At 51.9% G+C, this 20,540-nt stretch overlaps 8 protein-coding genes across 8 annotated transcripts; 4 read left to right on the forward strand and 4 right to left on the reverse strand.

Annotated features, from left to right (window-relative positions):
- Positions 1-793: 793 nt before the first annotated feature.
- On the forward strand, positions 794-2,193 carry L3040_002528 (uncharacterized protein; the record flags this gene model as incomplete). Its single annotated transcript, XM_007290658.1, has 2 exons — positions 794-1,886; positions 1,976-2,193. The coding sequence occupies 2 exons, from the start codon at positions 794-796 to the stop codon at positions 2,191-2,193; spliced, it is 1,311 nt and encodes a 436-aa protein (XP_007290720.1).
- A 1,442-nt stretch (positions 2,194-3,635) lies between these two features.
- On the forward strand, positions 3,636-3,935 carry L3040_002529 (uncharacterized protein; the record flags this gene model as incomplete). The annotated part of the gene is made up of 1 exon (XM_066155585.1): positions 3,636-3,935. The coding sequence occupies one exon, from the start codon at positions 3,636-3,638 to the stop codon at positions 3,933-3,935; it is 300 nt and encodes a 99-aa protein (XP_066012573.1).
- Positions 3,936-4,797: 862 nt separating this feature from the next.
- Positions 4,798-6,259, reverse strand: L3040_002530 (uncharacterized protein; the record flags this gene model as incomplete). The annotated part of the gene is made up of 2 exons (XM_007290656.1): positions 4,798-5,768; positions 6,142-6,259. 2 exons carry the CDS (start codon positions 6,257-6,259, stop codon positions 4,798-4,800), a joined length of 1,089 nt encoding a protein of 362 aa, XP_007290718.1.
- Positions 6,260-8,207: 1,948 nt separating this feature from the next.
- On the forward strand, positions 8,208-9,942 carry L3040_002531 (uncharacterized protein; the record flags this gene model as incomplete). Its single annotated transcript, XM_007290655.1, has 3 exons — positions 8,208-8,418; positions 8,468-8,890; positions 8,939-9,942. The coding sequence occupies 3 exons, from the start codon at positions 8,208-8,210 to the stop codon at positions 9,940-9,942; spliced, it is 1,638 nt and encodes a 545-aa protein (XP_007290717.1).
- Positions 9,943-10,138: 196 nt separating this feature from the next.
- Positions 10,139-11,412, reverse strand: L3040_002532 (uncharacterized protein; the record flags this gene model as incomplete). Its single annotated transcript, XM_007290654.1, has 3 exons — positions 10,139-11,002; positions 11,198-11,302; positions 11,365-11,412. The coding sequence occupies 3 exons, from the start codon at positions 11,410-11,412 to the stop codon at positions 10,139-10,141; spliced, it is 1,017 nt and encodes a 338-aa protein (XP_007290716.1).
- A 431-nt stretch (positions 11,413-11,843) lies between these two features.
- L3040_002533 (uncharacterized protein) lies at positions 11,844-12,935 on the forward strand (the record flags this gene model as incomplete). Its single annotated transcript, XM_007290653.1, has 1 exon — positions 11,844-12,935. One exon carries the CDS (start codon positions 11,844-11,846, stop codon positions 12,933-12,935), a length of 1,092 nt encoding a protein of 363 aa, XP_007290715.1.
- Positions 12,936-15,046: 2,111 nt separating this feature from the next.
- On the reverse strand, positions 15,047-16,953 carry L3040_002534 (uncharacterized protein; the record flags this gene model as incomplete). Its single annotated transcript, XM_007290652.1, has 3 exons — positions 15,047-15,693; positions 15,809-16,298; positions 16,396-16,953. 3 exons carry the CDS (start codon positions 16,951-16,953, stop codon positions 15,047-15,049), a joined length of 1,695 nt encoding a protein of 564 aa, XP_007290714.1.
- Positions 16,954-19,260: 2,307 nt separating this feature from the next.
- On the reverse strand, positions 19,261-20,115 carry L3040_002535 (uncharacterized protein; the record flags this gene model as incomplete). The annotated part of the gene is made up of 1 exon (XM_007290651.1): positions 19,261-20,115. The coding sequence occupies one exon, from the start codon at positions 20,113-20,115 to the stop codon at positions 19,261-19,263; it is 855 nt and encodes a 284-aa protein (XP_007290713.1).
- Between the last annotated feature and the right edge of the window lie 425 nt (positions 20,116-20,540).

The raw sequence follows: 20,540 nt of genomic DNA on the forward strand, positions 1-20,540 counted from the left end.
GATTGATTTGATGGATTGTGTATTGATAGATAGATAGATTTTTTTTAGATTTGGGTGTTTTCGTGTCTTTTGGAAGGGGTTGAGGCGAGGAGCGCTGGTTTTGCTTGGGGGGCGCTGGAGGGTGGTGAATATGGTAATAATAATAATAATTATAACAGTAATAATGATAATAATAATAATGATAATAATAATAATGATAATAATAATAATGATAATAATAATAATGATAATAATAATAATGATAATAATAATAATGATAATAATAATAATGATAATAATGATAATAATGATAATAATGATAATAATAATAATGATAATAATAATAATGATAATAACACTAACAATAATAATAACAATCACTTATTCTATCCTGCCCAAGTCGTTGGACTAAGATGCCAAGGAAACGCCATCGAACCAGGTCTACTTGGTCATGCTTGTTTGTCGACTAATTCCTGGGCTGGGAACCGAGGTCACGTGTGCGGCTCAGGGCGACGAAAACCTGAACTTTGCTGGAGTGCTGTTCTTTTGAATCTACGTGCGGTTTTGGCTTTACTTTCTTCATATGCGGTGATGGCTCTCGCGTCGAATCGTTTGCTCTTGCTATCTTCTTACAAATGAGAGGCAAGACGCTGCAGGCGCACTTTCCCGACTCGCGGAGGAAGACGGAAAGAAAGATCACCGCGGCGTATCCTTCCGAGATGGCAAGTGAGGTTCCTCTTCCCGAATGTCCATATGAAGCGAGCCGATCGCGCGCCCGCTCCATCGTCTTCGCCACCAGCTAGGTTTCCCAGCGATGTTGAGCCTCCACCGGCCCTCGCAGGTCCTGCACGTGGCCGAACTGCAGAGCCTGATTGCGGATTTCGAGCTCCAGTTCGAAGAGCACTGCTGCGATGACATTGCGGAAGAGAAGCTGGCGCTCTTGATGCGGCACGAGAGAGAGGAGCTGGCCCTCGTGCTGTGCCATGAGAGGGAGGAGCAGGCGCGGCTGGAGAGGGTCCAGTGTCGGAGGGATCGCTACGTTATGGTCCTGCTGAAGGATCACATTGCGTGCCTTTTGGGCGGGGATGAGGGGATGGGCGAAGGAATGGACGAGGGGTCTGCCGTGATGAGGGGTGGAGAGGATGCTGGTGAGCAGCTGGCTTTTAAGGCTGAGGAGAAGAGTGTTCAGAGGTTGAAGACGGAGATCTTGGATGCGGACAGCGCAGAAGACGAAGAGGTGGAAAAGGTCGAGCTAGCCGCACCTCGGGACCACCCCGTCGTACCCCTCCTCCCTCGAACCACGACCAGAAATGGTGTGGGGAGGGATGAGACGGTCGTCCTGGGATCGAACCGGGGCCAGCTGACAGAATACTACGTCCTACGGTGTGAACGCTGTCCTACCAAGCCTTTCCGACCGTATGCGCATGACGCGTGCGAGCTCTCTGCGTTGTGGAGAGATCACGTTAACTGTTTGGTCGTCGACCAGGATCATGCCGTGCCATCTTCCATCGACGTCACGGGTGTCTTCGTGTGGAAGATCGTCGACGCGGACGATGACTGGTATGAGACGCACCTGAGAGGCTTCCACGCCGGGCACCAGGGCTGGTCAACACCTGACCGTGAATATCCACCACCTGAGAGCAAGGGAACACCCAGAGCCTCGAAAGTCGTGGATAAAGATAAAAACTATAGGGTCAAAGTCAAGACTGGGGAACGGTCCCATCGTCAGGCTCTCAAGAAGAGGAGCAACGAGAAGGAGAGCCTGACTGGAGATCTAGAGCGTGCCGCGACCCCTACAAAGATCAATCTGAAGAAAAATCACGAAGTCACCGAGACGCCTTGCGCGAAGCCGCCAACGGGATATCGGAGGTCTTCCAACGGAGTACCCAAGTCAGGAAGCGACTCTGGTACGTATGCTACTCCTCTTTCCCACCCTCGCGAGGGGCCACCGAATGGGTGTTACCTGAGGCTTCTTGACTGATAAGCGCTTCTCCAGGACGCAGACGCAGAAGCTACACGGCCATCCCCATTGCGAGGAAAAGAGGTGCTCGTCATATGATTATTGCACCAGCAGCTGCGAAGAAGCGTCCCCTTTCCACGACGGGAGCTGGGAGCAGCTTCAAGCGAAGAGTCACGCCGGCGTCTCAGGCTTTGAGAGATGGGAATGTTAAGAGGCTTCGTACCGATGGCTTGGTGGGAAAAGCTGGTCCTTAATGAAATGGGAGCAGGGGAAGCGAGGGTGGGCTATGAGTGGTAGGTTATATTGCTCAGGGGGGTGGGGGCAACGTGGAGAGAGGGGTGTTTTGTGGGAAACTGGCCGGCTACTAGTGCTAGGATTAGTTCACCAAAGCTTTTAAGTCTGTTGTTATCGGGTCGGTGTATAGCTTTGGTGTTTTTTCTTTTCTTTTCTTTCCTCTTTTTTTCATATAAGATTTTTAGATTTAGATTCTCGTTACCATAATGATCATAGTCATGATTACGATTACTACAAAGTTCTCTTCCTTTCCTGCGACCAGCAGTGAGCGCGCCCCGCTTCTCATCCATCCAGTACCCAGCTTGAATTAGTCAACTCGAGCGGAGTCGAGCTCTACCGGAGTGTATGCAGGCATTTTTAACTCCTACAAAAGATATCCAGGACGAGTGTCACCTCGGCAGCACCAGTATCAACCGCAAGGATGCATATAAGCCCGAGGGTTTCTTCATTCGTCGCGGTGAGCAGACTGGAGTCCGCGTCACGAGGGATCCTGGAGGTGGATGCTGTGGATGTGCGATCGTGCTGGCGGGGAAGCAGGCTGGCTACTGGGCGGAGCGGAGCGGAGCGGAGCGGTGGCGGGGTTGAAGCGGAGGCGGGGGTTGGAGATGGTTGGGCGGTTCTTCTCCTTTTTCTTCTTTTTCCTTGTTTTTTTTAAATTCCACAATGAGTAACTAAGTTTCGATGATCACGATACACCTGTGCAATATACGACTCATCTCTCAGACCTTTTTCTTTCTCGCCTGAGAGACGGTTGCCCTTTTTTCGCAGCAGAATATACATCAAAAAACAGCAAGCAAGCAAGCATTTGGGATCTTTCTCCCCAGGATACACACGTACACACACACATAGTGAAAAAGAACCCAAGTCCCTCCAGAAGATCGAAAAGCCATCGAAAAAGTAAACCCTGACGTCCGGATTCCACAGGCAAGTTCTGCTTTGCCAAGAATGAATGCCCGGGCTCTCGCTTAATTCGCTTAATTCGCTTATTCCCCTTTTCCCTTTCCCCTTTCCCCCTTTCCCTATTGCCCGAGAAAGCCCACCACGTATTCTTCCCCTCCTCCCTTCCTCCGTTGATCTATTACCGGTAGCACAGTCACAAACACAAATACAGCACGATAGCATATTCCCCGAATCAAATCCCCATTGCGCAACCTTATTCTCTCTCCTACGAATAGGAAGATTACTGTAACCTTGGTTTACTTCTTCATCTGTGTGCTCCTTTCGATGCCGTGATCTGATACTTACTGGTATTTAGTGATTGTGCCAACATCGGCGCGAGCAATTCCGGCGTATGGTTCTGACTCCCGCAGGATTTCTGAGCGCGAGCTCGTTGATCCCATCTCTTTACAGCAACGGGTAGATGTGATCTCGATCCTCTGCCTTCCCACGTCTCGTCCATGAGATGGCTCGTCGTGTCGAGATTGCTATCTTCGACAAACCCAAGCCAAACCCCCTCCCCGGGACGAGTCTGTCCCCCCTCGTCGTCATTGGATCGGCGCCCGCCGCGGGTCCTGCGTGGACTCCTGCCAGCTCGGGTCGCACTATTCCTTACAACGGCGTGATCTTCCATTGCCCAGCCGTTCCAGCGCTCCGCGGGTATACCATCTTCGGAGCTCCACCGAGTAACCCCGCCGAGCCTCATATCCGGCGGTATCTACGGACGTCACAGCTGGTGCATCCTGCCCTTTTACGCGCCGCGTAGAACCTCCCAGCTCATCTCCTAGAAACATTGAGCTGGCGGCAGAGCGGGCAGGTGCACCAGCTGTAGTCGCTTATTGTCGCTGCTGCTGCTGCTGCTGCTGGGTATAAGCTCTCCAGACAGGGCACCACGCAGTGGAAGCCGACCTCGTGTCGGCAGGGCAGTAACACACACCGATCCGAGATGTCCTCGAAGCAGACCGCGCACTTGTCAGCCGGGCTCGTCTCGGCCTCGAGGGGACCTGGATCCGGAGGGTTCGCTCTCGGCTCTCTCGTCGACGTGCAAGGACCTACCCCCCCCCCCCCCCCCCCCGGGCCGAGGTGGCTGGGCGTCAAAAATCCAGCGTCTCCTTTCCCAGCGCTCAAGGACCGCCGCAGCGGATCGACCGTCATACCTACTCCTGGTAATTCTCCTCCGTCACTCATCACCATTATTCATCTGAACAAGCAATGTCCTGGCTGGCGTTAAGCGCTCTCTCACAAATTGATTATATAGTCAGTCAGTCAGTCAGTCAGTCAGTCAGTCAGTCAGAACCCAGAGCTAGGTAGCCCCCGTGCACCTGAAGCTACAGTCCGCACAACAGACGACGGCCTGCCACCGTGGACAGAATACATGACCCTCGAACGCCCCGAGGCATCAGTAGAGAGCTCAAACATTGCGTAAGCGAAAGATGGGGTCGTTAGTTGGTTGGGTCAATTCGTCGCGTAACAGCCGGCCCAGACTCCTGATAGAAATGAAAAAGGAACCCAAGTGAGGAGATACGTTCGTGGAACAGGTGCATGGGAGAAGAAGAGATTCCAAAAGAACGGTATATACAAGAAATCTGTCGGTCAGCTGAGCTCGACAGTCTAAAGGCCATCCCAGCCTAGGCATACCCAACGAGAGTATCCGCGTAGGCTTTATACCCCACGCCGACTTCTGGCTCCATGTTGAACATGTAATCGCCCCACCACGGACCGCCCGCCCACCAGAGGACTCCCATCCAGACATCGCTTGCAGCAGCAAGCGCGTCCAGGAGGCCTTTGACGGCAGACTTGCACTGAGGATTGTCCCCTCCTGCCACTTCGCCGATGATACCCTTCTTGCCGTTGGCCTGAAGCCATTTGGTAGCCGCGGCGATACGCTCAGCACCGATGGTAGCCGATACACACACGTCTGAAGTTCCAGATCCGTCCGAGTCGAGGTATTGATGCATTTCGTAGACGATCTTGTCGGAGGGGTCAGTGAGGCTACCCATCACCTCCGAGTTCCCTGATGTAGTCCATGTCCAGGCGCCGGAGTAGGAAGTGCCTTCCACAAACACATACTGCGTTGTCGCTCCGGCGGCTCTGACTCCATCGATGCAAGCTTGATTCAGGTCGGCAACCTGTTGGTTGGAATTCATGTCGTGGAACTCGTTATTGCAATCGAAGATGACCTTATCGTTGGTCTTGAACTCCGTCGCGACGTTTGTCCAGAAAGTCTTGAAGTCGGCGGTAGAGCTGATGATAGATCCCGCATAGCGACCGAAGTTGTGGGGGTCGATGACGGCATGGGCCCCGGCTGTGGTGATGTGGTTGACGAGCGCGGACATATCAGCCAGATAGGTCGCATTCAGGTCAGCGGTCATGCTGGTCTGCGCCAAGCGCTCCATCATGAAGGGAATGCGGAAGATGTTCATCCCCTTCTTGATCAGGATATCAATCGATGTCGTCAATGGCCACGTGTAATCCTTGCCAAGCAATCCGGGGAGCTTGGTTTGTCCAAACTCGGCCCCCGATTGGTTGGTGCCCACCCATTGGAGCGCACCTGTTGAGTTGGTGGGCTTCGATGGACTGGCAGGAGCCGGGTCTGGAGCTGTATGGGGATGAGAACGTGAGCGACGGGCTAGGGAGGAAGGAGGAAGGGGAGGAGGAGGAGGAGGAGGAGGAGGAGGAGGAGGGGGGAGGAGGAGGAGGAGGAGGGAGGAGGGAGGAGGGAGGAGGGAGGAGGGAGGAGGAGGAGGGAGGAGGGAGGAGGGAGGAGGGAGGAGGGAGGAGGGAGGGGGAGGAGGGAGGAGGGAGGAGGGAGGAGGGAGGAGGGAGGAGGGAAGGAGGAGGGAGGAGGGAGGAGGGAGGAAGAAGGAAGGAGGGAGGAGAGAGGAGGGAAAAGGGAGAAGGAGGACGGAGGAAGGAGGAAGGAGGAAGGAGGAAGGGAGAAGGGAGAGTGAACGAGGAAGGAAGGAGCATACCAGGACTTTCCGGATAGCTGCCATCCGCCGAGCCACAGCCATCGACCTCCGTGGCCGGTGCACCAAGAACCAAAGCCGACAGGCCAGCCGCGGCGAGGAAAGAAGACGAGAAGCGCATGGTGCAAAAGAGTGACAGGAAAAGCGAAGAATACAAGAACAATAGGTGAATGACCAAGAGACGCTCAAGAGATGCTCAAGAGATGCTCAAGAGATGGGCAAAGCTTCTTATACCCAGGGGAAGAGGGGACGCTGCCGGCCCACTTGGGAGGTAACCAAATGAGATGCCGAACGCCGACATGTTGGGTGAGCGATTACTTGATGCTCCATCTTGGATGCGCGGATCGACTAGACGCAGAAAGGTGCGTGTGTATGCGGAGCAGCTGATTGTTTGAAATAAGGAGGCAAAACAGATTGGATGGGACGGGAAACGGGGCAGCTGGAGGTGCGAGATGAGTATCATGGGGTTGGTACGAGTATATATGAAACATGTGACTTGGGACAGTGGAGATGGGATGTGGAGCGGCTGATGGCATGGAGTCGAGCAGTAAGTCAATATGCAGGGGAATAAACCATACGGGTTGTTTTTCTGATACTTGTATGTAGTATGTACAAGTAGTAGGATGTCGTAGGAGAAGCAATGAGAAATGAGAAATGAGAAATGAGAAATGAGCAATGCGAAATGCGAAATGTGAAACGGGGAAAAGGGAAGGGCCCCCGAAGCTTATTTCCCCGCCGAGGAAGAGAGCAGGAAGCTTATCTGGGGAGGCAAGCAAATGCCAATACGGTGGACTCGGAACTCGTGATCACGAGAAGTGAGTCCTCAGGCTGGACGGGATGAGATGAAAAAAAACGGGAAGGACGGGCGGCAGCAGAGGAAACAAAGGAAGGAAAAAAAAAAAAAAGGAAGAAAAGCAACGCAAGCAACGGACGTTGGCGTTTTACGTACCGGTAGGATTTTCGCTTCGCTAGATATTGCCCCCACCTTTTCACGTGAGCAATCAATTATCCCCCCGTGACTAGGCCAATTCCGATCACACAGAGTCACAGACAAATAGAGCGGGTAGGTACTTAGCATGGGGACACCATGACTCTCCACTGTCGTCGAGACTTTCGTAAACTTTGATCGGGGGTGCGGGACTTTATGTGCTTTGGCGATGTTGACGTCTGGAAACTCACGGCCAGAGCGAGACTGGATATGCCCGAGTTGTCTCCACGCTCGTCGCGAAGGTATACAGTAGATAGGTCTGTACGATCTCGCGCTTCGTGGCGTGTCCTCTTTCTTCTTCCCATACCGACGAGACTCCAGAAATTTGATCGCTAAAGCTCAGGAAGAGGAAGCTGGAAATAAAGATTGCCTACGACATACTACGTCGCAGGCATAATTGTTACACCCTTGAGGGAAGGGTAACCAAGGGGTTCAAAGTGAAAATTTAAACTTTGGAGGCACCCTCAAGAGTGTAACAATTACGCCTGTACCGTGGTCCTGTATGAGCAAACTCTGCGGAGGACTTCTATTAACTGGCGGCAACAGAGTCAATGCCTCAGTAGCTTCGCGCTGAGCACAGATCACCTTTGTCCCATCAGTTGCTCCGTACGACATTAGCCGCTGAGGCATACTGTATTGTACCGGAAAACCTATTCAATTAGGTTTGTAGCCTCGAACCTAAAGAAAAGTTCCAAATTACGTAGTACGTAGTAAATTCTGCCATTTTCTGCCGATTTTTGCTTCTCATTCCCTCCCCCCATGGATTCACGGCTGTGAAGTGTTGGCCTGGATTCCTGCACTTGTTGGCGGACTTGTGAGGCTACATACAGACGGTAAAAATAATGACATCGAAGCTGGTACTTATACTGCGTCTGACATATTCGATTGAAATGTAATGAGCCATGAGCTGTCTACCTCCCCGAGTCGTGCCTTCCCGAACCAGATTCACAGATCCGGGTCAAGGTCCGGGTCCGGGTCCGAGATCTTTGCTTCTTGAATTTCTCTCGCCCACACCAGCATACTTCTCTCACTTCAACATGTCGTATCTCTAAGCTCTTCGGTCTTTCTACAGATTCCCACCATGCCATCGCAATCTCTACTCGTGAAGATGAAACTCCCAGCTTCTTCGCTGCGTTCTCGGACCTCTCGCAATCCCACTCGCAGCGCAGGCACCTCAGCACAGGAAACAACAACAACTCCCGCACAACTCCTCCTATCGCACTTCACGCAAAGCCAACTATCCCTCGCACTTTCAATCGCCAAATCCAAGACAGAAGGGCTTTCCACGGCCCGTACGTTAACGTTCCGATGGCTCTCCCCGAGCACCTGCCGATTTGCTAGCTAACATGGCCATGGCGACGGGTGTAGACTACATACAGCAGCTGAAAAAGCATGTCAAGACCGGGCAGCCTGTCCCCAGAGAGCAGCTGCGATACGTCGATGCGGCAGAGTTCTGGAAAGACCAGTACGACGCAATATACAGAGAGAAGAAGGGGCTTCAAGACAAAGTGCAATGCTTGGAAGAGGCAAACAGGCTGCTGAGGGAGAAGCTGCGACGGCTGGAGAGTTCCAGCGAGGAAGACCGTGATACTGTCGAAAGCTCATCTTCGGTGGCAGAAGGGCTTCATGGAGTAGAACGGAGCGATGCCGGGATATCGAGAAAGCGCGCTGCGCCGTTTCAAGACGTTGAGGCTCGTCACGGCCAAGAAGACCAATTTCTTTCGCTCATTGAGAGTGACGACAGGCTCCGACTGAGTGGCTACGGTATGCAAGCTCACTCGAAAACGTTTGAGGATCGCTGACCAGTGACAGCTTTGCGAATCCTGCGCCAGCGCGGTCAACTACTTGCGGCGACGCAAGAATGCAGCACCTTAGACGAGATCAACACTTTGACGAGGCAGATTCTGCGGACAGCCAGCCTCCTCGAAGAATCTCTGTCAGATTGCTGTCTGCCACTGAAGAGCCTGCGATTTGATAGCCGTGGCTCGCAGACCTCCTTCTTGCTTCGGCAAGTTTTTCATCAGATCAACCTGTCTTTCATCTTCTGCTTCAATGCCGTGAACGAGCTCTTTCTCACGATCCCAGGACGAAGCAAGAAGCCCGAGGTCATTTACGGTATAGTGATGCTTTTCAAGAAGGCCCTCGACTTTCTGCACGCAATAAGCAGCTTGCAAGCACAAGATGAAGTGACACAGCGGAGTCAGAATATGGGAAGCAAAAGAGCCAAGATCGAGACAACGGAATACGCTGTCAACAAGCATTTGGCACAAATGCTTGTATCGATGGTCCAAGGCGTCGATTGGAAACCCAATCAAACTGGACATGCTGAGATCCTTGAAGGCATAGTCTTCTCGATTTTGGAGCACACAGGACGGCTAGTGTCGGATTCGGTATTTGGCGAGCATGTGGCAACGTCAGATAACCCAGGGAACATAACGAAATGCCCCAGGTTGCCCGCGCATGGAGTGCTGAGGCCGGAGTCTCGGTACATGGTCCAAGTTCTCTATGGAGTGCTTGGTGGGCCGGGTAGGATTGAGCTGGTGTCCCGTATGCTGTCGCCAGGACAGACCCAGTCTTGCGGTATCGGCATTGGATCAGCATCATCGGAAGTTATGCTGAGCAAATCGAAGAAGCTTTTACAAAGTACCTTGCTGAAGAGTATATTGGGTGGGGCCAAGCTCGAGAGTCTCAGTTTACCGAGACTTCCACCAGGGAGCTTTGACTTGACTGTAGAGCCAGCTGGGGTCGAGAATGGCGGGAAGGAGTGGTTGCTGGAAACTGTTTGGGGGTTGGTGGGATGGGATATGGTGACATGAGATGGAATTTTGCTCACGAAGATGTGCTTGATGAAATTGGGATTAGCATGCGCTTTTTATTTATTTTTATTGCTCTTTTATTTGGCGGATATGGATATAGCTTCGACATACAGACTTTCATTTTCACCTCTCCATCTCACAGGCAGAAATCAGTCCAACTATTATCTGACGAGATCGTATTCATATGATTCCTCTCTCAATACGTAGCAGCTAGCCTCTGCACCAGGTACTCCCCCGAGTTAATGGCCTTGTACTTCTTCTCCCCCTTCTCGCCCCCATACGTGCCCTCGATCGCCTCGATCTCCCGATCGAAATTCGGATTGCAGAAATACGCAATGCTGTACCGCGCCGGATGCACATCCCCCTCCTCGGGCCCCGGCGGTTCCACCACCCGATGCAGCGTGCTCTTGATCGTATCGTTGCTCCACCTCGCCAGCAGGTCGCCCGCGTTCACCACCACGGACCCCGGCACGGGCGTCGCGTCCACAAAGGTCCCCTTGGGGCTCTGGACCTGCAGGCCGCCCCTCGCATCCTGGAACAGCAGCGTGATGCTCCCGTAATCCGTATGCTCCCCAGCGCGCACCTGCCGCTCGTTCCGCCGGAACACGGCCTTCGGCGCCGGCGGGTAGTGCAGCAGCCGCAGCGTGTTGTCGCCCGCGTCCGTGTACCCGTCGAACCAGGCCTCGGCCAGGCCCATGCCGACGGCGATGGCCCGCATCACGCGGACGTGCAGCGCCCGGGCGCGGTCGTGGAAGTCCAGCATCGTGGCCCGGAAGTGGTCCGCGGCCGCGTCCCCCGAGGGCCAGTTGTTCGGCGTGCCGGGGGCGCCCTCTCGCCCGATCTCCATGGATTCTTTGAGGTCCGGGGCGGAGGCCTTGGCGGCTTCGACGGCGGCGCGGTCGGTCAGGGTGGAGACCTTCTCGCGGCCGTGGGCGACGTAGCCGCGGTTTGCTTCCGGGGTGGTCCAGCCCAGGGCGTCCTTTTGGGCTTGTGGGCGGGCGAAGAAGGCGGCGGAGGTGGAGAAGGCGTGGGAGATGGTTTCGAGGGGGATGGAGTGGTTCTGGAGAGAGAAGACAGAGGAAGGGAGCGCGGCTTTAGTCTTTGCTTGGAATTGCAGAGGTGGGAGAGTGGAATCATGTAATTGTTGAATTGAGACTCAGGCTTGAGAATGTGTGGAAATCAAATATCGGAACGTCGAGAGAGAGAGAGAGAGCCATTGAGATGAGATTCATAGTAGAAGCGTATAGTTACGTACTATCAAGTAGATGAAGCCAGCCGATTGGAAGCCTGAGAGGATGGAGCGAGCCGTCTCGGTCTTCTGCTCGGGCGTGCCATGGAGGAAGAGAGAGAAGTCGATGATCTGAGTATCTGTTAGTGTTTCCCGAAGCCAAACCAGTAGCAGCACAACGAAGAGATACCCACGGGGATAAGCAGATTATCTACATCGACAGCAGTGGCTTGCGGAGTCATGATTATCTTGATAGGAGGTGGGGGGACTGGAAACGACACGTGATAAACTTTAGAAGGGCCAGCTTCTGTCCAGAGCTCGGATTCGATTGAGGGAGAAGATATCTTTGAAGTGTTGTACTGTATTAGAAGAAAAAATGGGCAATCTGATTTACGGATGGAGGTGTTCTCCGTCGCCAGTCTTGGGTGAGATAGGAAGAGGATGTCGTCGAAACAGGAAGCTGGAAGGTCTTGGCGGAGGGGGTCAAGATAAGCCTCTCGTAGCGGGGTTGAGTCGCGTAGGTATCCATGCAGACTTATCTCTCTCTCTTTTTTGAACTTCAACTTTCTCCCCTCCCGTAAAGAAAGAAGAAAGAAGAAAGAAGAAGAAGAAGAAGAAGAAGAAGGAGAAGAAGAAGGAGAAGAAAGTAGGCTCGGAAAAAAGAAGAACGGAAATGTCGGCAACGAAATCTCCCATTGTGGATATCCATACCCACGTTTACCCGCCTTCATACATAGAACTGCTGAGATCCAGGTCCAGCATACCGTATATCCGCTCTTTCCCACCCTCAACAGACCTGCGCCTGGTGATCCTGCCAGCTGAGGACACAGAGAGTACATCGAGAGGAAGGCCGGTGGGTGCCGAGTACTACGACATCAACGAGAAGATCAAGTTCATGGATACACACTCCATCGACATCTCCGTCATCTCGCTAGCCAACCCATGGCTCGACTGGGTCCCCCAAGATGAAGCTGCAAAAGCAGCCCAACAGATCAACGACGAAGTGAACTCCGAGTGCGAGAAGTTTCCCGGCAGGCTATTCGCCTTTGGAACCCTCCCCTTGAGCGGCGGCGCGGCGGCGATTGCGCAGGAGATCAAGCGCTTGAAAGGATTGCGGTACATGCGGGGTGTCATTCTCGGCACCACGGGCCTGGGGAAGGGTCTGGACGACCCGGAACTCGTGCCAGTCTTCCAGGCGCTGCATGATGTGCAGATGCCCGTCTTCCTGCATCCGCACTACGGCCTCCCGGGCTCGGTCTGGGGGGAGCGAGCGGGTGAGTATGGTCACGTGCTGCCTCTGGCGCTGGGGTTCCCGCTCGAGACGACGATCGCCGTGACGCGGATGATCCTCTCGGGGGTCTTTGAGAGGGTGCCGGGGCTGCAGATGATCTTGGCGCATTCGGGTGGTACTCTGCCGTTCCTGGCGGGCAGGATCGAGTCGTGCATTGAGCACGATGCGCATCTGAAGGCCGAAGGCAAGCTTGGGAAGGGGAGGAAAACGGTGTGGGATGTTCTCAAGAAAAACATCTACTTGGATGCTGTGGTTTACAGCGAGGTGGGACTGGAGGCGGCCATTCAGGCTAGTGGGGAGGATAGGGTTATGTTTGGGACCGATCACCCGTTCTTTCCTCCTTTGGAAGAGGAGGATAGCAAGTGGGCGAGTGTCGAGACGAATTACATCGCGATCAAGGGGGCACTGGGAGCGGGTGATGAGGCTAAAGGTGCATTGGGTGGAAATGCCATTAGAGTACTGAACTTGGCGTGACCTAACCTATAGAGCAAAGTCAGTCGGTAACCATTGCCTGAGAGCATGGACGATGGATGGATTACCTTAGCCGATCCACTGATATATCGGTGTTGTCGCTATTTGCGATGGCAAGCCATTGAAGCCAATGAATCCCTTCATACCGTCTCAACCTTTCTAGAATCTCAAATTCAAGCTATACTTCCTTTCCACGCCCCGGTGTTTGGGTCTTCGACGATGCCTAATCGTAAACGCAGTCTTTTTTCTTTTTGGGGGGAGGGGGAAAGCCGTAAATACAAACTCCCAGCTCTGACTTCAAAAATCCCTTACGGGACTCAGATTCCATCCCACCCATTACTCGTCTCCATTCATTATAGACAGACGGCCCAGACCTGAAATTCTAACATCCGGTTGAAGCCAGCTGCGGTAGCTAGCCGTAAATCTCCTCCAAGCTGTAATCCCGACTGCTCCAAATAACGGGGGAAGTTTCTTTGTCTTCGTATTCCTACGTATCTATCTCTCTAGCTTACTTACTCTCTACCTACTCTGCATCATATCATATCTGTTGCAGCTTATTAGATGCCGCCTGACTTATATTCAAAGCCTCCAATTTTTTTAATTTTTTGAAAGAGCGCTAGATGCTTCATTCATCTCTGGGAAGAAATTTATATACGGGTAGATAAATACCCAAACTCGATTAGGCTAAGTAAGGGATCTTCGGTCTGTACTCAACGTTGAAGAGTTTCGCTATGTCGCGATGAAGTTGGCAATATATATATATATATACCTAGGTAAATTATATTCAATGCATAGCAAATTTGCTAACTCGGAAATCCAAATATTTTTTAGTAATGTAGGCTTGGGAAGAAGACGAGCTATATGCGCGTGTTCTCTAGCTATCCAAGCAGTTCCGGCGATTACGTGGCTGGTATCTTGATCGCGAGAATGGTGAAGTGATCGGTAAGTGTTCGTTTGGGTGGTTTGTAGGTGAAGGGGTGGGAGGGCGGGCTTAGAAGACGTAAAGCATAACCTCATCAAGCTGCCTCATATTATAAAAGAATAGATACCGAGAATCTTGAACGAGAAAAGTAACCCCCTCCTCCCCCCCCCTTTTTTTTTCATTTTCATCACGTGCGCGTAGAAAGGACATTTAGTAAATAGATATATATCTACCTACCAGTTACCCTGACATCAAAACAGGTTTGGCCCGCGCGTTTGGTGGAGTGGTCTCACTTTCCCTCTGCAGTAGATTGGACTTCAGCATTTCTGACTTGGACGGGCTTGCTAACACCTCATTTGCAGGGGGGCGTGGGCGTGTTTCCTTTTGCCCTTTTTTCCTTTTCCCCTTTTTTTTCCCTCTTTTTTCTCTGTTTTTTTCTTTCGTCTTTTTTTTTGGGCAGGGGCGGGAACGGGGGGGGAAGGAACGCGAAGAAATACCTAGGCGTTACGCGTGGCGAAATGGATGGATGAACAGATAGATGGAGGAGAGACGTTTGCAAGGCGGCGGGGGGTTGGAAAGGGAAGGAAATAGGTATATGTATGATTTTATGTATGATAATACAGCATATGAAATGGGAAATGGGAAATGGGAAATGGGAAATGGTTTTATTAGACTGGTGTCTGTCTGCTGTCTACAACGATCGATGCCTTTCCAGAATGATGTTCGAGGGGACATGACCGCGCGCCGTGAATAGACGCCTTGGTTGAGAATCATTACTCACGTTTCATCGACATGGGTACTATGCAAACGTGTTAGAAGCTATATTACCATGCTATATATTACGTATTTGGCGGTCTTTGGTTAGAAGTCTCTGCATAGCCTCTTCACTCTGCGATCAGAGACTTGGGATGTAGAATGTAGAAAGAGTACACGGACGATTCCAAGTAAAGTGAAGTATATTTGACGCAAAAGACCCTCTGGATTTCTCGAATTCAAGTACTCCGTAACGTACCCACGATACTTATTATACAGAATACGAAACGCAATTTGGTATCTCTTCTTTCCGCCGTAGAAGTAAAGTGAACCCAGTAAACCCAGCCAAAGGAGACGGACGCGGGAAATATCCCCAAAAGCAGCTGCAACAAGCTGAGAGAAGCAACCCATCACCATCACCACCATCGACACAATACAATCATTTCTTCGCGTGCTCAATCGCCTTCGCCTCTTCGATCGCCTTCGCCTCTTCGATCGCCTTCGCGTTCTCAATCTCCTTTGCCTCCGCCTTCACCTTCCGCCTCGCATCCGCCTTGGCCTTCCCCATAGCCCTCGCATAAACATCCGCATAAGCCTCCGCATTCGCCCGCGCCTCCGCCAGAACCTCCTTACTAAATTTCTCTTCCTCCTCCTCCTCAACCCTCTCCTCCTCCTCCTCCTCCTCCTCCTCCTCCTCCTCAACCATCTTCTTCTCCCCATCCGACACCTTCTCTCCCACAGCCTTCATCCCCTTCCGCGCCTCCTCCTCCTCCCTGCGCTTCTGGATCTTCTGCTTGCGGGTGAGGATCCGGCCGGCGTTCATGTCGACGAGCACGACACGCGTAGCGAAGTCCCCGATAGTGCCCTTGCCCTTATGGAAGCGCCAGGCGCGCTGGATGTCCTGGATGGCTTCGACCTGGTCCTTGGGATTCATGTCCGTGTAGGCGGTGGCGGTGGGCGGAACGTCGATGAAGTCGATGACGAGGCCGCTGGAGGGGAAGTTGTTGGCGACGATCGAGATGCACTTGAGGTTTGGGCACCACGCCATGAGCATGGTCCAAAGCGTGTTCTTTGGGTTGCGGTGGCCTGGTGAGGTGAGAGTAGCATGGGTCAGCTGGCTGGAACAGAATCATGAATGCGCAGAAGAGAGAAGGAAGATGGAAGGAAGACTAAGTGAGTTGGTCAGTGGGTGAGTACATACCGCCAGTCAAGCTTCGGAACTCCTGCACGTTGATGGCGAGGTTCTCGGCTAGCTCCAAGACCTGCGGATACATCGAGCGGGTGGCCTGGATGGTGCTGTTGTGCACCTTGCCCCCCAGGCGGGAGAAGGTGTGGTTGAGGTAGATCGTGTCCTTTTGGTAATTGATAAAATAACGGAACACTCTGCAGCGCTGCACACTGGAAATGTAGTAGATGTTCTCATCCTCGCTACAGACACGGCGGGACTCGTGGCAGGCGTGGACAAGAGGAGGGTGGTTGTGGTATTGCGGTTGAATGGCGAGGATTCGGGGCGCACTGTCTTCAAGGGCGAATTCCCAGATCATCTGACGCAGCTCAGGAGCCAGGTTGCCAAATACGGTGAACGCGTCGATGGGAACTCCGTTGGGATCGTAGCCGATGGGGTGGACTCTTGGAATGGCGGCAGGAATCGGAATCGGGGTGAAGTTCCGATCGAGACTTTCAAGGTAGATCTAAGTACCGTAGAGTCAGCTATTGAATCACACATTCGGGGGGGGGTCAGGGTTGGCTCGTTGGAATCTGTTCGGAAGGGGATTCGATGTGACTTACCTTGATCGCATCGTACTGGTACAGCATTTCCAGCTCTAGCATCTGGTATTCGCTGATGTATTGCTCCACAGGGTGGGCGGAGGAGAGCTCGTAAGATTCCATGATCTGCAATCCAGATTCTTCGTCGAGTACGACAGGCTGGTTGGGGACAACAGCCTCAGAGGTACCCTTGGGCCTTTTTGTAGCTCTGGACTCCACACCAGCCTCCACGTCCTCGGCGCCATACTCGCCGGAACGCTTTCTCTTCCGCTCGGAAGCATGACCGGGGAAAGGAGTAGGAGGGGTGTAGGGAGGGAGAGGTAATGTGTCGACGACCTCGTTGATACTCTCAACGACGGCCTGAGTAGAAGGGAGAGCCTCGGAAGTACCTTTGAGTCTTTTGGTAGCTCTGGACTTCACGACCTCCGTCGATCCGTCCTCGGCCGCGCCAGACTCGTCCGATCTCTTTCTCTTCAGCTCCGACACACTCCCGGGGGAAGTGGCAGCGGCAGGAACGTTGACAGCAGGCGTAATGCCCGCGGCAAGGTACGCGAATGGTGACGACGAGTTCTGGCCCATCTTTGCGATGGTTTTATTTTTTCTTGAGAAGGAGAAGAGAGGGAGAGAACGCTGACGAGATTTTCTTTTATCGTGGGACGTTGCTATTGTGGCCAAATCTGGTCAAATTGTGGGGCGAAAAATCTTCTCACGTCAATAGCAAATTGAATTCTCGGGGGAGGGGGAGGAGGTTGGGGGGAGTTGACCTCGGCAGCCTACCAGCGTTTGTTGATTTTAAGCGAGACGCTACTCCTGCCTATTCATACTCGAACCTCAAAGGTGAGCTGATAACATGACAGCACCAACGCCCGGAAGGAAGTGCAACGGAGGAGACGCAATGGATGGAAGCAATTCTTCATTAAATTCAGCGAGGCATTAGATTGGCGGAGGCAATGAAGGTAAGTAAGTGCATGCAGGCAGCATCTCCAAATGGCTTGCATGCGGCCGGAAGAGGCAGACCAACTATCTTTCGAATCCTACCATCCCCTAAGCCCTCCCTCCCATCAACCCATTCCGCAAAAATACATAAAAGGAAATCGAAGTCGTGACCACATACATATCCACATACATATTCATCCTCATATTCATAGCCCCTATTATGTACACGCGCACAGAGAACCGATGATCTCGCTCGTTCGCTCGCTGCCATCAGACAGTGACAAAAACTTGGCAGGAATCTACGTCTCCGAAAAAAATCATTGACTGCAGCTCTTGGCGAACGAGGGTTTGAGATTTGGCATGGTCCTCTTTCATCACTGTCAGCATAACTGGTCCTTTGGAATTTCGGCTTCCCACGTGTAGTAGCCTCTCGCGATCGCGAGCTAATGGATCTCGAAGTGAATTAATATACGACACAAGGAAGAAGGAGGGGAATTTGGCGACGGCTGAATCTCATGCGTACGGATACATACCATCCGGGGATTAAGATCTTTAAGAATACAACTCCAGATCTTTAGACGAGGCTTATCCTCGAGCTTAGGCAAGGAGGGGAATTCGATGGGAGGGTGATAGAGGGTATAATCGCGGTGGAATATGCTCGATAGGACGTCTTTTGATCTCTGATTTTAGTTTTTGTTTCTTGTTTTTATTCTGATCGTGTTGAAGGTTCTTTAGATCAATATCAAAGAGGATTAGAGGAGCAGCCACGCTGATTGAAGGAGGAGGAAGAGGAGGAGGGGGAGGCATCAAGACATTAATTCCCTACCTCGCAGCTATTTCCTTAAAGATAATCTAAGCGTTCATCCTGACAACCCCATCTCTTCCTTTTACTAAAATCTATCATTTCCATTCTTTCAGACCTACCGAAATATAAGCGATCAACCCGACTTAAACCAATCCTCTGATAAACCTCAAACTAACCTCCTTAAATAAAAACAGTCACCTCAGTCTGTAATCAAACACAAAATAAATCCGTTCCATTAGCGACCTATTATATCATATCCCTACATCTCCTCCCAGCGTCCACTGATTGTCCAAGTCAACCTAACGCTTCTCAAAAATAAAAATAAAAATAAAAGTAGACTCCTCTCCCGGATTTTAAAAAAAGCACTAAGAATATCATCCTTTTAAAAATCTTAAATTTCTATAACACCGCCGAATCACTTAGCTTAAGGTCCAGATCGATTTTCTCAAACAAGCTTATCCTTCTTCTCTCCCTTCCTTCCATCCTTTCATCATTCCATCCAACTTCAGTTATTTGCTTGATTGATCAGAGAAGACAGACGATACACATTCTCGGCTAAGCTAATGAACTTCCATACGCTTCACACGCTGCACTTTTTCGGCATATACCTCCCGATTGTGTGTGTGGGGTGGGGAGAGGGGTTTCTCAGGTAATTTTTTTTGGCCAAGTAAAGGGAGGTAGCTAGCTACAGGTAGGTCCCCCCCTCCCAAGGCCCACATACCCATCCACTCATAACTACTTATTAAGTCCCAATCTATATAAACCCCCAAGATGAATCAATCCAGCAAGCAAGCAAAGAAGCAAGCAAGCAAGTAGTGCCCATACGTAGTCACCAATCAGCCGCGGATACGATAAAGATATCAACTTCTTCTCTTTTCTTTTCTTTTATATGCAAGAGCCAAGTCTGCGCAGACGCAAAGCTGCTGGGTGTGTGATATAGACCGGCTAGCAAATTAAAGTAGAGAAAAGAAAGAAAAAAGGGATGCCGATATCCATCGCAGCAGCCATTACCCCCACCCCGTCGCTCGCTCTAAAAAGCTTGCTCCAATTTAATTTACCGCCCCAATTAGAGCTGCCGCTCCGAACAATATGCAACCCCAAGATCCGCTGCCACCAGATAGATCCGCCAGGCCACCGCAGCATCTCTATCTGACGAATGTCTCCATGCGCATAAACGTCAGCTTAACCCCCTTGACATGTCCCTCCTCCTTGGCACACTTGAACGTGTTCCGGATATCAGTCATGACGTTGTTCACCAACTCCAAGTCGCTCGTTTCCACCTCGTAGAGATCGTCGAAGCCGGATCCGAGGGTGCCAGGACGGATAATGATGATGAGCTCATTGAGATTAGGGAAGAGACCTTCAAAGTTTTGGAGCAGGAAGCAGTGGAAGCACAGAGTGTGCCAGATCTGCAAGACCTCGGAGATGGTGAGCGCGAGGCGTTGGACGGGCTGCAGCATGGACTTCTCGACCTTGAGACAGAGGAGGGTGTGGAAAGCGTTGATGTGGTATTCGATTTGCGAGGGGAAGCCGGTACGCCCGAGGAAAAAGATGTCCGTGTTAGGGTTGATGAACACTGCGAGCTCGTCAGCACTTCTTGATACCAGATCGAGATTTATGGGGACAGGGTTATACATACGGCCTTGCTGCATGTTTCGGACGTTGATATCATACCCAGACTTGAGAGCCTGCTTTCGGGAGGTTGAGCAAACATGCAAGAAAGCTGGTACGGGCGAATCCTTCAGCGTCACAATCCGACCCTGCACGTCACCGATGACCAGCTTCCAGATTTCAAGTTGCAGCTCGGGAGGCAAGTTCAGGAACACCGTGAACTCCGTGAAAGTCCCCTCGGGCACCTCCAACTCCTTGCCCTTGCCCTTGTTCTTGGGCGTGACGGCCACGGTCTTGGTCGATCTCTTGTACTTGGGGGATACTGTCAATTTGACGCGCAGCTTCGGCTTGGCCTTGGACACGAGCACCTTGGATACCGGGGAAGACATGGCGTTGTTTCTGCACCGTGGATATGTTGTTAGCACTCTGCGGGACTTGAAGGTACCTGATCTCGAGGGTCGATCTGCGATAAAGGAAGGGAAGGCCGAGAGCTGACAGCCTCGACAAATACGAAAGCAACGTACCGTACAAAGACGACCTGAGAGATGGATGATGAAAGGGGGTTGTCAGAGAGGTTGATGCACCTCGGCAGATGGAGGTTTAGTTGCCGAGTCTGTAAGGTTGTCAAGAAAAAAGAAGGAGTCAAGAGACGGTACGACTAGCGGTAGCTTAATTCGCGGCTCCTCGTGGGTGGACTAAAAGCGGACTAGTCATGATCCGGCGATTATAATTTTTTTTAAGTAGATATAGGCCCAAGGGTGAGTGGGTGGCATACAGAAGCCAGAGGCTAGGCTGCTGATCTGGTGAATTACGG

This window comes from Drepanopeziza brunnea (genome assembly GCF_022702325.1).
Source record: "Drepanopeziza brunnea f. sp. 'multigermtubi' strain 214-2 chromosome Unknown ctg3, whole genome shotgun sequence".
Taxonomy (NCBI): domain Eukaryota; kingdom Fungi; phylum Ascomycota; class Leotiomycetes; order Helotiales; family Drepanopezizaceae; genus Drepanopeziza; species Drepanopeziza brunnea.